Consider the following 13,271-nt stretch of genomic DNA (forward strand, 5'->3'; position numbering starts at 1 on the left):
CCAAGATGTGCTAGGAGGAGCAGCAGCAGCAGGAGGAGATCATCTCCACGAGTCAGGGTTCACCTTGACTTCTACCTGACTCACTCAGTAGGCTCAGGCTCAGCACCGACGGCTCAAACCTATGTTCACAGGGTCCACAACTTGGGTCTCAAAAGGTTTCAGACTAGAGGTGAAGCCATCTTCTTGGTGTCTAATATCTTAACAAATATGACCGTGGATTCTGCTTTTGTGAATGCAATAAGCTCAGGCATCGGTAAAGAGATCCATAAGTTGGTCCACCAATCATCGTCGTCGATGCAGCTTGGCCTGAACATAGTCAGAATAGTCACTACCATTGACCAAGCCATGGAAGCATCACCCACGCAACTGGAAGAGTCGGTGCAAGCCCCTGATCAAGACATCACAAGGTTGATGGAAGCATCTTTCCATGATCAGGAGATGAGGCCGTCGCCTGCGTTGAGATCTACGGTTGAAGCGTTGAGGAAGGTAAAGATCGACGGAGGGCTCGGCGAAGGAGAGGTTTGTGTCATTTGCCTGAGCCAGTTTAGGGCAGGGGTGGGTGCAACCGTGATGCCTTGTTCTCATATGTACCATAACGAGTGCATAGTCAACTGGCTTAAGCAGCATCATTCATGTCCTCTGTGCCGGTTCGATTTGCCTATGGATGTGGAGGACTGCTGAGTTAACAAGCTTTGCCACAGGGATCCTTCAACATACGCTCGTGTCATGTCCCCTTATACAATATGAAATTGAACAAAAAAAAAACAGCTGTCTCGTGTCCTTTTGGACGTGTCTATGTGATGTAGTTCTTTAGCGGGTTTTATAAGAATTAAAGTTCTATTTTAGTCTGCTATAGATTGTTTATTTGATATGATATAGCAGTTTTAAAATGGGTGTGTACATTATTTTTTTGGGGAAATTTTCAACTTCTCACCAAAGTTTTTGTCAGGGAACCAAGGCAGTTACCTCTAGGGGTGGGCATCGGCCTGGCCTAGCCTGTTTGTTTACTAACCAGCTGAATTTTGGCCCGGTTCTTAATGGACTCGGGTTTGAAGAGCAACCCATGACCTGTTCCAATGGACCAATGTAAAGTGGGCTGTCCTGACCCAAATCCATTTGAAAATAGTAATAATTAACAAGTTTCCATCTTCCCATGTACCCCACTAATTATTTTCTAGCTTTCATAAAATTAATGCAACTAATTAGGTAAATAGTAATAGTTAACAAGTTACTACACAGTAGTTAATTTTTAAAAAATTTATATTATAAAAAAACTAATAAATAACTCAGGCCCATCGAGCTAGTCCGGGTCCGGCCCATGTATATAACGGGCCAGGTTTTGGCCCAGTACCTAATGAGCCCGGGCCTAAAATCTTGGCCCAAATCCGGCCTATGGCGGGCCGGGTCGGCTTGGTTCATCAGGCCGCCCGGCCCTTTGCCCACCCCTAGTTACCTCTAATAACTTCTGTTAGTTATCAATTAGAATGACTGTTTTATCTATACACCTTTCCCAAATTAAAGAACTTATTATTAGGAAACTAGCCCTTCCTTATTAGCTCTCTCTCTCTCTCTCTCAAAACAGATTGAGCATGGATTGGGATGTTGGGTGAAGCTTGATATAGCAGTGAACCTAATTTTTGAAGGAGATCCTATTGTTGGATCTGGTTAACCATATTCAAATATATCTTATCTATGGTTTGGTCATCATACGAGTCAATCTATTATTGAATTAATCGAAATTAATATGTAAAATATATCAACTTCTATGTCAGATTAGATCAAGCTCAACTAGGATCCAATCACATCTGTTTACCAGATTCTGACCCAAATTCAACCAAGCCCAACCTCATTTGAAAATGGGCTGGATAAGAGTCAGGTCAGGATAGACCTGATATTGGTTTCAACTTTTGAAGGATGGGTTAGGTTTCAGATCTGAATCCAACAAATTTTTTTATGGCGAGAAAGTCTCATCGAGAACCAGGTCACTTAATGGGGCCGGCCCCCAGCAAAGAAAACCCCGGGTGGGGTCATCAACCCCCAAGTGGAGCCCACCAGTTAAAGGCACCTGCAGACCCAGTGGGAGTCGAAGCTGAGATGAAGGGATCCACACCTTCACCCCAGGCCCGCTACCACTCAGCGACCTAGGCGGGTGTCATCTTAATCTAACTTGAATTGTACAATAAAGTTCAGTATCCAGTTCAAAAATTGGATCCTATATTATTGTATCCAGGAAGACACTGTTTTTTAAGGGAAAATATAAATGGGTCAGGTTTGAACCCATTATGGATCGGAACCATCCACATATCCATATCTGATTGACTTTATCTATTCCAGATCTAAACTAGATTCAGATATACACTATCTGGATCAGTTAATGTGAGTTGAATCCAGTTTAGACCTGGGTTAAAAACATCGACCCATTTTCATCCTAAGTATTCTTGATTTGATTATGATGATCAAACAATCGATTCCTAGCAAATGGACCACGCCAAATGCATCTGTAGGGTTAGATTTGAAAAAAAAAAAAAAAAAACTATGAAAACCTCAATTCATACCAGCAAACATATTTGGTTAGTAAACATATTCTAGTTTCTCTCTCTCTATATATATATGTATGTTTGCTGATATGAATCAAGTTTTTCATAGTTTTTTTGCAAATCTAACCCTAAAGAAGATAAAAATGAAATAATTAGTAAACATGTACAATAAATTGTTTCTTATAGAAATATTTTCCTTCCATGATTAAATGCAAACTTTCTCTCTGTTGGGAATGTTGACTGGGCCCAAGACCCAATCACCATCTGTTTAATGGATCTAGTTCTTTAACTTGCCTTATGTTCGGACCATATCTTATATCCACCAGGGTCTTGCCAAAATCTGACCGAGGATGCCATCTAGCCCAAGTGGCAACGGTCCTAGGGAAAAGGTGGTTATTCCTTTATCTCAGCTTTTACTGTGCGGGTGACTTTAACTGGTGGGCTCTGTAAATATTTGGGTGTGCATCATCTTTCTCTTGGGTCTGGTGGTTCCTATGCCGCCCCGTTTCCTGGTTCTTTTCTTTTAGTGCTTTGACCCGAAGAAAACGCTTCTGTGTTTTGGCCAAGACCCAAAAAAATATGACAAACATAGCTTATTCACAACTCAAAATATGACAAACCTGGCTGATTGATTTTTTCTTGACCGTTTTACCTTTTTGTCACATAAAAAAATTAGACGTCTTGTTCAATCTACTTGTCTAAGTTGTGGCCTAAAAAAATTATGTGACATAATTGGGACCCAAAAAAAAAGAAGAGAAAAACTGTCAAGAAAAAAGTAACTTGGCCAAGTTTGGTATATTTTCTGGTTCATGGTCAGTTATGGTATTGCGCTAAAAATGAGTGTCATCTATATCATTGTCAGATTATTTCACTTCAAGTATTTATTTTAAGTCATACCTAAGAAGGGCCACAATGTACATTTGAGTCATGCATCAAGAATCCACGTACTATACCAGCTGGTGCAATTCCAAAAGCTTGAAGGCTCAAGTCTTCATCCAAAGCTTTTGAAGTGTATTTTACCATATTCATCATATTTGGCCTTGACACACACACACACATATATATATATATATATATATATATATATATATATATATGATTCCTCATATGCATAATATACTTTAATTTATATATGATTTGAATACGGTTTTATGTGAAGGCATAAATTTTAATCTTAGTGATGAATTGGGCAGTCTAGTAAGGTTGTTCCATGTGGATATGGGTTAATCAAATCCTCAACCCAAGGCACACCAGTTAACCAAAATGCATAATGGAAGTAGAGAACTAACTACTAACTTAATTAACACCATTACATGTGTTTTTCGACAAGGCAAAAGAACACTTAACACTCAGTAGACTAGACTAACAAAGATTACACTCTATGACAAACATTAGTAAGCAGTACTATAATCCTGAAAAAAAAACTAAACTTCAAATGAACAACAAAACACTAGCTCTATCACTCAACTAAGTCAGCCTAAAAGAGGCCACAAACTACAGCTTGATTGGTTGATGCAAGCCTCCGACAGCATGGTTCTGCAATAAAAAAATCCATGGATCAGTTAGTTGAACCATATATACTTCAGAATTGACCAACTTGATATAGGCTTGTCCTTGACTTGAGTTGGCTCAATTGGATCTTTTCAGATTCAAGGCTTGAAGAATCCCATGTCAAATTCATAAACACAAGATGAAGAAAACAAATTCTTGAAAACAAGAGGGAAAACATAGACTGTATTTTTTTTTTGGACTTATAACCCCGGAGAGAGCACACCTGGCATGCAGAGACATGCTCGCCATCCCAGTGGCATAAAACTCCGAGGCTAGAACCCTCCCCCCCAGGGTCTATGCTGGGCATGACTTACACAAGGGTAGTTCCTATGGGAATCGAAACCCCGACGGCCCGTAAGACAGCCGAGGCCCGCTCCCACTACACTAACCCCTTTTTGGGCAAACATAACACGAAAAACTTAAAACAAACTCATGAAAAACATGGAATCATGCATAAAATATACCTACTTGGAAAGTTTAACATGGGTATGGCAGGGTCACTCCACACTTCTTGGGAAGCTCCATAGCAAGCTGAGGGTTGATCCCCAAAGCAGGCAAGATCCTAGAGTTCTTGTAGGAGCAAAGGCAAGGCATGTCAGCTCCAGCTAGAGCTGTGCAACAAACTGCAGAAGGCACTGGGGGGCGATGCCAGACCGGTGCTAGTGACCGCAGACTTGCAAGCTGCAAACCTCTCGTTAGTCAAGCTGCACAAGCCCTGGGTTCGAGCTGCGGTGCATGTGCTCAGCACCACAGACAACATGGTTACAGCCACAGCCATCACCCTGAGCTTAATCTCCATTTCTCCCCTGCTTAATTGCCACTTAGCTCACTATGTTCAATGTTGTGCATCCCATATGGCCTTAAATAGCCTTGGGGGAGGCTTAAGGCCCGTGACACCAAATTGGACTCATTCTTACCTTGCTCACGGGGGTAGACACTAACCATGTGGGTTAGGAATAATTTGATCTTAACTTGAAAAGATATGAGCCCTTGGTTTATTTAGTAATAGAATATAGTATGGATATGCTAAAATATGTGGTTAATATGTTGATAGTTCAGCTATAATCAATATAAAATGATCTAAACTTATTACCACAAATTGCCTGTGTTTGTCCTTTAACAGGAGCAGCATGATACTTGTGCCTCTCAAGACGGGTTACAAATTTGTTCAAATTTTACAAGATGCAAATGTTAGATGTGATAATCAATTTAAAAATGATCATGCATCTTTCTAGTTTTTTAAAGTATTAATGATGTAGTTGCCAATAGTATGTAAGTTGTATAATTGCAGAAAGCAGTATATATATCCGTAAAAATTATGGCCAATATTGTTTGTTCATGTTGATCATATTCATTCCTTGAAATTATTTTTTATCAAAGAAATTAGATTTGAATTTTTGCTTCTATGAGAAGTTAGAAGCATAAGTACATGATGGGAGTTAATAATAATATATTCCAATTAACTTTTAATCATTTCATGCATGGACTCCTTGTAATAAAAAAAAATGCAATTTTGAGCTGATTAGTAGGTTAAGCAGGATAAGCCTCCAAATTAAAGTGGCTTCTTTCCCCTCTTTAGTTAGCTTCTTTTCCTTCTTTTCTTTTTGTGTGAAAGGAAAGAAAAGAAAAGATAATTAGCCATTTTATTAATGGAGATGTAATTGAGCAGAAAACCTAAATTTCAAAACCCATAATGGATTCAGTTGCCACATTTGGGATTGATTTTTGAGGATGTCTTTAGTACTGCATACTTTCGGCTGTAAATTTACATTTTTCATGATAAATTGCGGACTATAACAAGACAACCCTAAGCTAGATGCGGTAGCTAAACCGTACCCCTGGTTCAAATGAAACAGAAGGATTTTCAATTGTTCAAAATCACTTCATACCCAAAGTGCACTCAGGGCTGTAAATGGGTTGGGTATCTGTTCCAGCAAGGTGCACCTGAATCTGCCCAAATGACAAGTCTCCAGTTTAAGAATGTCAATAAATCAGATTTTATCAGATATCAGACCGAATTCGATTCCATTTAGGCTCTGTTACCCGTGTTGAAGGATTTGCAAGGAGTCGGAGAAAGTACAACTAATGGACTTCAAGGGAAATGGATTTCAAAGGAGATGTAGACTCTTTCTGTTGTTTGGAAGTATAACAACTCCTTAAAAGATTCAGACTTTCAACTACTGATTCCTTGTCATGTTTGGAATATGTAGCATGGTATTTGAGTAGCAAAGAATGTAGAGAAATGTTATATCAGATTTAATTGCATTTAAATTAAACATAAATATTAATTATGGATGTTATTTGATTTCAAAGTTTTTACTGCTGCATGGAGATTATCTGTTCTCAAAGTCTTTGTACTTCAATTTTGGAGAGTATTTTTACATGTACGCATTGGTCTATTTTTGCTGTTGTTAGTGAAGATGAATCATGTATTATTAAAATTTGCTCTGCCATGTGCACCTTGATATCTTCACCAATGTTGTCAATTGCATTTTCTGTTCATAAGGGAAATGTTGATCTTGAAAGCATAATTGTGTTAAGAGGGGTACGTGTATGTGTGCTTGTGTGTGGTTCTGTTTTGTTGTACAATTAAGCATCATCTGCATCATCTTCTATATCTATGGTGCCAATTTTAAGTACCCAATCGCTGAACTTACAGTTGGCACCATATAATCTTGAAATGGCGCCTCTAACATTCTCACATTTTGAGTTGGAGCAACCTGTTGCTTCAACAGGTTCAGATAACATTTCAGCGCTGACTAATTGTGGTTCTAGATGGTTACAGAATGGTACTGAGGCAAAGAAAGTCTATGCTGATACCATGCATTCTACCATTCCAATTGAGTCTTTTCTTAGCATTGAAATCTGAATCCTGTGGGTAAATTAGTGAATCTATATAAAGTTGTCCTTTATAAATAGCAAAAATGAATTCTTTATTCCTTTGTATCATGCTGTGGAAAATGAAATCAATGCCCAAAAAAAAGAACTGCAGGCAACCAAACTCAGTTGTCACCATCCTCTGTATTGGTCTTCCACAACCGACCAAGGTGAATCCGATGACTTCTTTAGCGCAAGCCTTTTGAAGAAGAAAAAATAGAAAGCAGGGATGCTTTGGCAATCACATGAACATCTTACAAGTTAAAAAATATTCAGCAGCATGTCAAGATCTATGTCGATGCCTTGAGTTTCAAACAGTTTCCATCTCTCTCTCTCTTTCTCCATTATTTTGATGAAACATAAACTTATACAGGACTCTACACATCTCTGCAGCTTTGAGATTGCAGATGGAGGTATAGAAGCGACTCCATGTTGGTGATGACCATGGTCCCAAATATCACCCCAAAAAAATCAATATCAAGGAAACAAAACCAGGTAACAAGCAGATTCTAACCATAAACGCACAAATAAACACTCAAAAAACAAAGAAAATTTAAAGGAGAAAAAAAACAAGAATAACCTATTGTTTTACCTCTTGAGATTGAGAACCAGAGAAAAACAACATTGGAGCAATTTTCAGTGAGCCACATGGAGGAGCGTCAACACATATATAGATAAAAGGGGATTCACTGAAGTAAATGCAGTAAAAAAATGTTCAAAAAGGGGTTTACTGATGTAAACGCAGTAAAAAAGTGTACATTATCAGAATTTCAGGGAGCCATCGGATTCCCTGTGATCCCAAATACTGTTAGGTGTAAGAAGGATGGTAGAGATAATTCAAAGGAGAAACTGGGTTGTTTTGAAAGAAGTGGTCTTGATAAGGTGGAATAGTCCCACATTGCTTGTGCTTGAGTTTTCTATGGGATTTATAAGCCACTTGAGAACTCATACACTTGTTCTTGAGAACAATAGAGTGGGATGACCACCACACACACGCGCGCGCACCCGCCCGCCGTGCCGTGCCGTGCCGGTTCGGGTTCGGGTAATTGGCCCTTTAGGGCCATATCCAATCAAGACAAGTATCTTTTTACCCAAAGTTTTTTTGGATTTGGATTCGGTAACGGGTTATGAGAATGGATAACGGATCACGACTCCTCGTATTCCGTGCCCGTTATGACGCTTCGGATTCCGTAACGGGTCTCGATCTTTCGAAGACCGTTAACGGATCACGTCCCCTCGGATTCCGTAACGGGCTCCTTCCACGTTTCATAACCGTTCGTGGGTTATAAAAGCGTGGTCAGGGGTGGGGTTACGGGGAGACTGAGACAGACGATTTCTGAAGAAGCATTCTGCGATTTCCCATCTCTCTCTCTTTTTCCTGTGAGTTATCCCGAAAGGGGTTGTTCTGCAACTGTGGTTCGAATAGGCTGTTTTCGAAGGATGATCCGCCGGAGTGCACCGTTCGGTTCGTCGTGGCTATTGTATCCTAAGGGAAGGACGCCGGACCCTGATCTGCACAGTATGTGGGGGCGAATCTTCTCTAAGGGGAGTACTTTCGTACGCCTTAGCTTGCTGCATATTCTAAACATGTGCATGTTGTTTTCTTTATGTTCTGTGCCTGTGTTTGTTTATATGCTTACGTCTGGATTTTGGTCTGATGCGGAAAATGCCATGCTTGCTCCCTGTTACTGTTTCGGTCGTCTGTTAATCATGTTATTTACACTGTTGTATTTCTTGATTTATTTCGTGTTTTATATCATGATGACGATTGTGAAACTGTGTGATCTGAAATATGATCCAACAGTCTTAGAGAAGATTCTAAGCATGTCGACTTCTTCTGCGTTTGTACCAAAAGTGGACATGTCCGGTATGCCGGAAAAGTTTGCCGGGCAGAATTTCAAGCGTTGGCAGCAACGCATGAAGATCTGGTTCACTACGATAGGGCTGTTGAATGTTCTGGAAATCGACTGCCCTTCGGTGTCTGATACGAACCCTGACCCTGCTGCAGTCACTGCGGCTGTAGAGTGGAAAGAAAAGGACAGTATATGCCGTGGTTGCATACTGTTGGCTCTGTCCAACACATTGTTCGATGTGTATTGTTCTTCGTCTACCACTGCTAAGGGTTTGTGGGATCAACTTGACAAGAAGTACAATACCGAAGACCAAGGTCTTGAAAAGTACTCAGTTGCCAAGTTTCTGAAATATCAGATGGTAGAAGGCAAGTCGGTCACTGAGCAGGCACACGAGTTTCTGCTACTGCTCCATAGTTTGGCTGAGGCTGAAATGAAACTTTCTGAGAAGTTTCAGGTTATGACCATCGTAGAGAAATTTCCTAAGTCTTGGGTAGACTTCTGTATGTCTCTTAAGCACCGTAGAGGAAAAATTTCTCTAGATGATCTTATGGTAGCCATTGCCATTGAAGAGGAGCATAGGAGCCAGAAACAGATCGTAATGCCAACTGAACCGCCTAAGGTGAACATGATGACCGGAGCTTTTAAAAGCAAGGGACAAAAACCAAAATCTGCAATGAAAACCCAGTTTAAACCTAAGGCCAAAATCCAGAAAAAGGCAAAGAACAAACCTTGCTGGAACTGTGGGCAGGTTGGGCACTGGGCTAAGGAATGTCCTTCCAAGAAAGCCAAAGCTCATGGGACCACAGAAGGAACGCCTCAAGTCAACATGGTGACTGAGGTCGTTGGGACCAGTACTGGGTATGTTTCTATTAACCCACAAATCTATCACGTTTATGAGCCAACTGAGTGGCTGGTTGACACTGGGGCTAATGTGCACGTCTGTGCTGATAAGTCTGTCTTTGTCTCATACCAGGCTGCTGCAGGCAGATCCGTGACTATGGGCAATTCAACGGCTGCAAAGGTGTTAGGGATTGGACGCGTGGATCTGAAGTTTCCTTCAGGACGAGTTCTATCTTTACATAGAGTGCATCATGTGCCTGTAGTTAGAAGGAACATTCTAAGTGGTTCATGTCTTGTTAGAGAGGGTTATGAATTTAACTTTAAATGTAATAAAGTTGTTATTTTACATTCTGGAACTTTTATTGGCAAGGGGTATTTAGATGATGGTTTATTCAAACTTCGTGTTGAACATGTTTGCAGTGATAAATTAGAAAATGATGTTTCTTTTGATTCATTGTCTAATGTTGCTTATAACATAGAATCATCTGATTTATGGCATAACAGATTAGGTCATGTGAATTTCAATTCTGTGAAACGCATGATGAACTTGAAAATGATTCCTGAGCATTCCATTGATAAAACTAAAAAATGTGAAATTTGTGTGCAAGCAAAACAATGTAGGAAACCATTCCATACGATTGTTAGAGATTCTGAAATATTGGATCTGGTGCATACAGATATCTGTGAGTTTAATGGAGTGTTAACTAGAAATCATAAAAAGTATTTTATCACTTTTATAGATGATTGCACTAAATACTATTACGTGTATCTGCTAAAATCAAAAGATGAAGCTTTTGATAAGTTTCTTAACTTTAAGAATGAAGCAGAAACACAAACTGGTAGAAAACTTAAAAGATTGAGGTCTGATAGAGGAGGAGAATATACCTCTAATAAACTCGATGAATATTGCAAATCTGTTGGAATAGTTCATGAGTTTACTGCTCCATATTCTCCTCAATCCAATGGGATTGCAGAAAGAAAGAATAGAACCCTAACTGACATGATAAATACTCTACTTGGGAGTTCTGGATTACCTACCTATATGTGGGGGGATGCTCTGAATACGGCTTGCCATATTCTGAATAGAGTACCTCAAAAGCATAAGGATAGTAGCCCTTTCGAACTCTGGAGAAATAGGAAAGCTAGCTTAAAATACCTTAAAGTGTGAGGGTGCCTTGCTAAGGTACTTGTCCCAGAGCACAATAGGAAGAAGCTGGGTCCTAAAACAGTAGATGCTGTCTTTTTGGGTTATGTAGAGAACAGCTATGCCTACAAGTTCTTAGTAATTAAGTCTGAGATATCTGGCATAGATGTTAACTCTATTGTAGAGCTTCGGGAAGCTACATTCTTTGAGGATGTATTTCCCATGAAAGTTGGTGTACCTCAGAATCTGTCTTCTGTAGATATACCTTCAACTTCTGGTTCCATTCCCGAACATGTGGAAAGGATGACAGATGTGGGGGTAGAACCATCTTGTTCCCATCCTAGACCCGATGAGTCTGAGGAAGTGGTTGAACCTAGAAGGAGCAAGAGACCAAGGATTACCAAGGATTTGGGAAGTGACTTTATCACTTACCTTATCGAAGATGATCCTCCCACTTTCCGAGATGCAATGGCTTCACCTGAAGCAAAGCATTGGAAAGATGCCATCAAGAGTGAAATGGATTCCATTATCTCTAATGGTACTTGGGAACTGGTTGACCTCCCTCGTGGTAGTTCCACAATTGGGTGCAAATGGATCTTTAAGAAGAAGTTGAAACCAGATGGATCCATTGACAAGTACAAGGCGAGACTGGTTGCCAAGGGGTTCAAACAAAAGGAGGGAATAGACTATTTCGATACCTATTCTCCGGTTACCCGGATGACCACTATTAGAGTGCTTATTGCACTGGCTTCCATTTATGATCTCTCGGTCCATCAAATGGACGTGAAGACTGCTTTCTTGCATGGCGATCTTGAAGAAGAGATCTATATGGATCAACCTGAGGGTTATGTGGCTCCTGGTAATGAAGATAAAGTTTATAGACTTGTTAAGTCATTATATGGACTGAAACAAGCCCCTAAACAATGGCATGAGAAGTTTGATAATATTATATTATCATTTGGCTTTGTTGTCAATGAATCTGATAAGTGTGTTTATTGTAAAGTCAAAAGTGATGGTTGTATTATTTTATGCCTGTATGTAGATGATATTCTATTGTTTGGTTCCAATATGGGAATTGTTAATGAGATAAAGTCGTTTCTTAGTAGTAAGTTTGATATGAAGGATATGGGTGTTGCAAGCGTGATCTTAGGCTTAAAGCTGACTCGTTCAGCTGAAGAGTTAACCATTTCACAATCTCACTTTTTCGAGAAAGTACTTGTGAAATTTGGATATAACCAAGGGAGATCTGTAGCAACTCCATATGACCCTTCTATTCCTCTTCATAAGAATACGACTGGTGTTCCTGTGTCTCAATTGAGGTATTCCCAGATTATTGGAAGTTTGATGTATCTTGCAAATTGCACGAGACCGGATATTTCGTTCTCCGTGACAAAATTAAGTAGATACACAAGTTGTCCAAATCGCACTCATTGGAAGGCATTGGACAGGGTACTTAGATACCTGAAAGGAACTATTTTCTTGAGTTTGCATTACAAGAGATTCCCTGCAGTTCTTGAGGGATATAGTGATGCAAGCTGGATAGCCATGAACTCTGGCAGTTATGGCGTGACAGGGTATGTATTTACCTTGGGTGGCGGCGCAGTCGCCTGGAGATCAGTAAAGCAGACCATCTTGTCTCGGTCTACTTTTGAGGCTGAACTCTATGCTTTAGATGTCACTGGATTGGAAGCTGAATGGTTAAAGGGACTTCTTGAAGAACTTCCTTTAATGTGCAAGCCAATTCCTGCGATATCTGTGCATTGTGACAATATGGCCACAATTGCAAAGATTAAAATCACAAAATATAACCAAAAGCAGAGGAGACACATCCAAGTCAGAATAAAATCTGTAAGGGAACTGGTGTCTCAGTTAGTGGTTGCTGTGGACTATGTTGGATCCAAAGAGAACACAACTGATCCATTAACGAAAGGACTAGATAAGTCTTTAGTCCTAAAATCCAGAGAGGGGATAGGACTGAAACCCATCAGTAGTTCATCTACAGTAGCAACCCAACCTATCTGAGTGGAGATCCCACAAAGTAGGTTCAATGTGGTAATAACAAGCTGTAGGGTGAACTGGATAGCACCTTATTAAATATGATACTTTGTATCTGTGTCTGTTCCTCTGTTTACTCTGGAAAGGTGCTGTAGCTGCAAGTTAAGGAAGAGTTAAAACTCTGAATGGGTTCAAAGCTTTTAAGGCGAGATGTTAGCAGTGCATCTTTGGAGAAGCTCACCTATGTGAGTGTGACTGTGTGGCCGCAGTTCAAGGAATTGGGTTATTCCTGAAGTCACTCATGAAACAGGATTCGGGCGCATGGCCATTAACGCGCCGCCCCTAAAGATTACAACCAGAACCTTTATCGTGTTGTTGCTAATAGACACTCCTACACCAAAGGTTCAAGTTCAAGACTTCAGTTCACTTCGTTCCTGTGGGGGTAAAGTTAGTCAACTAAGGTAGTGGTTCAAA

The 13,271-nt window shown here is 40.1% G+C and overlaps 1 protein-coding gene and 1 long non-coding RNA gene across 2 annotated transcripts; both read left to right on the top strand.

Annotated features, from left to right (window-relative positions):
- Positions 1-207: 207 nt before the first annotated feature.
- LOC149840685 (uncharacterized) lies at positions 208-681 on the top strand. The gene has a single exon (XM_090005118.1). The coding sequence runs from the start codon at positions 208-210 to the stop codon at positions 679-681; it is 474 nt and encodes a 157-aa protein (XP_089861244.1).
- Positions 682-9,515: 8,834 nt separating this feature from the next.
- On the top strand, positions 9,516-10,111 carry LOC149840686 (uncharacterized). The gene is made up of 2 exons (XR_016431580.1): positions 9,516-9,676; positions 9,792-10,111. It is a non-coding gene; the product is annotated as an uncharacterized LOC149840686 (long non-coding RNA).
- Positions 10,112-13,271: the final 3,160 nt, after the last annotated feature.

This window comes from Nuphar pumila, chromosome 4, assembly GCF_984573655.1.
Source record: "Nuphar pumila chromosome 4, dmNupPumi1.hap1.1, whole genome shotgun sequence".
NCBI lineage: Eukaryota > Viridiplantae > Streptophyta > Magnoliopsida > Nymphaeales > Nymphaeaceae > Nuphar > Nuphar pumila.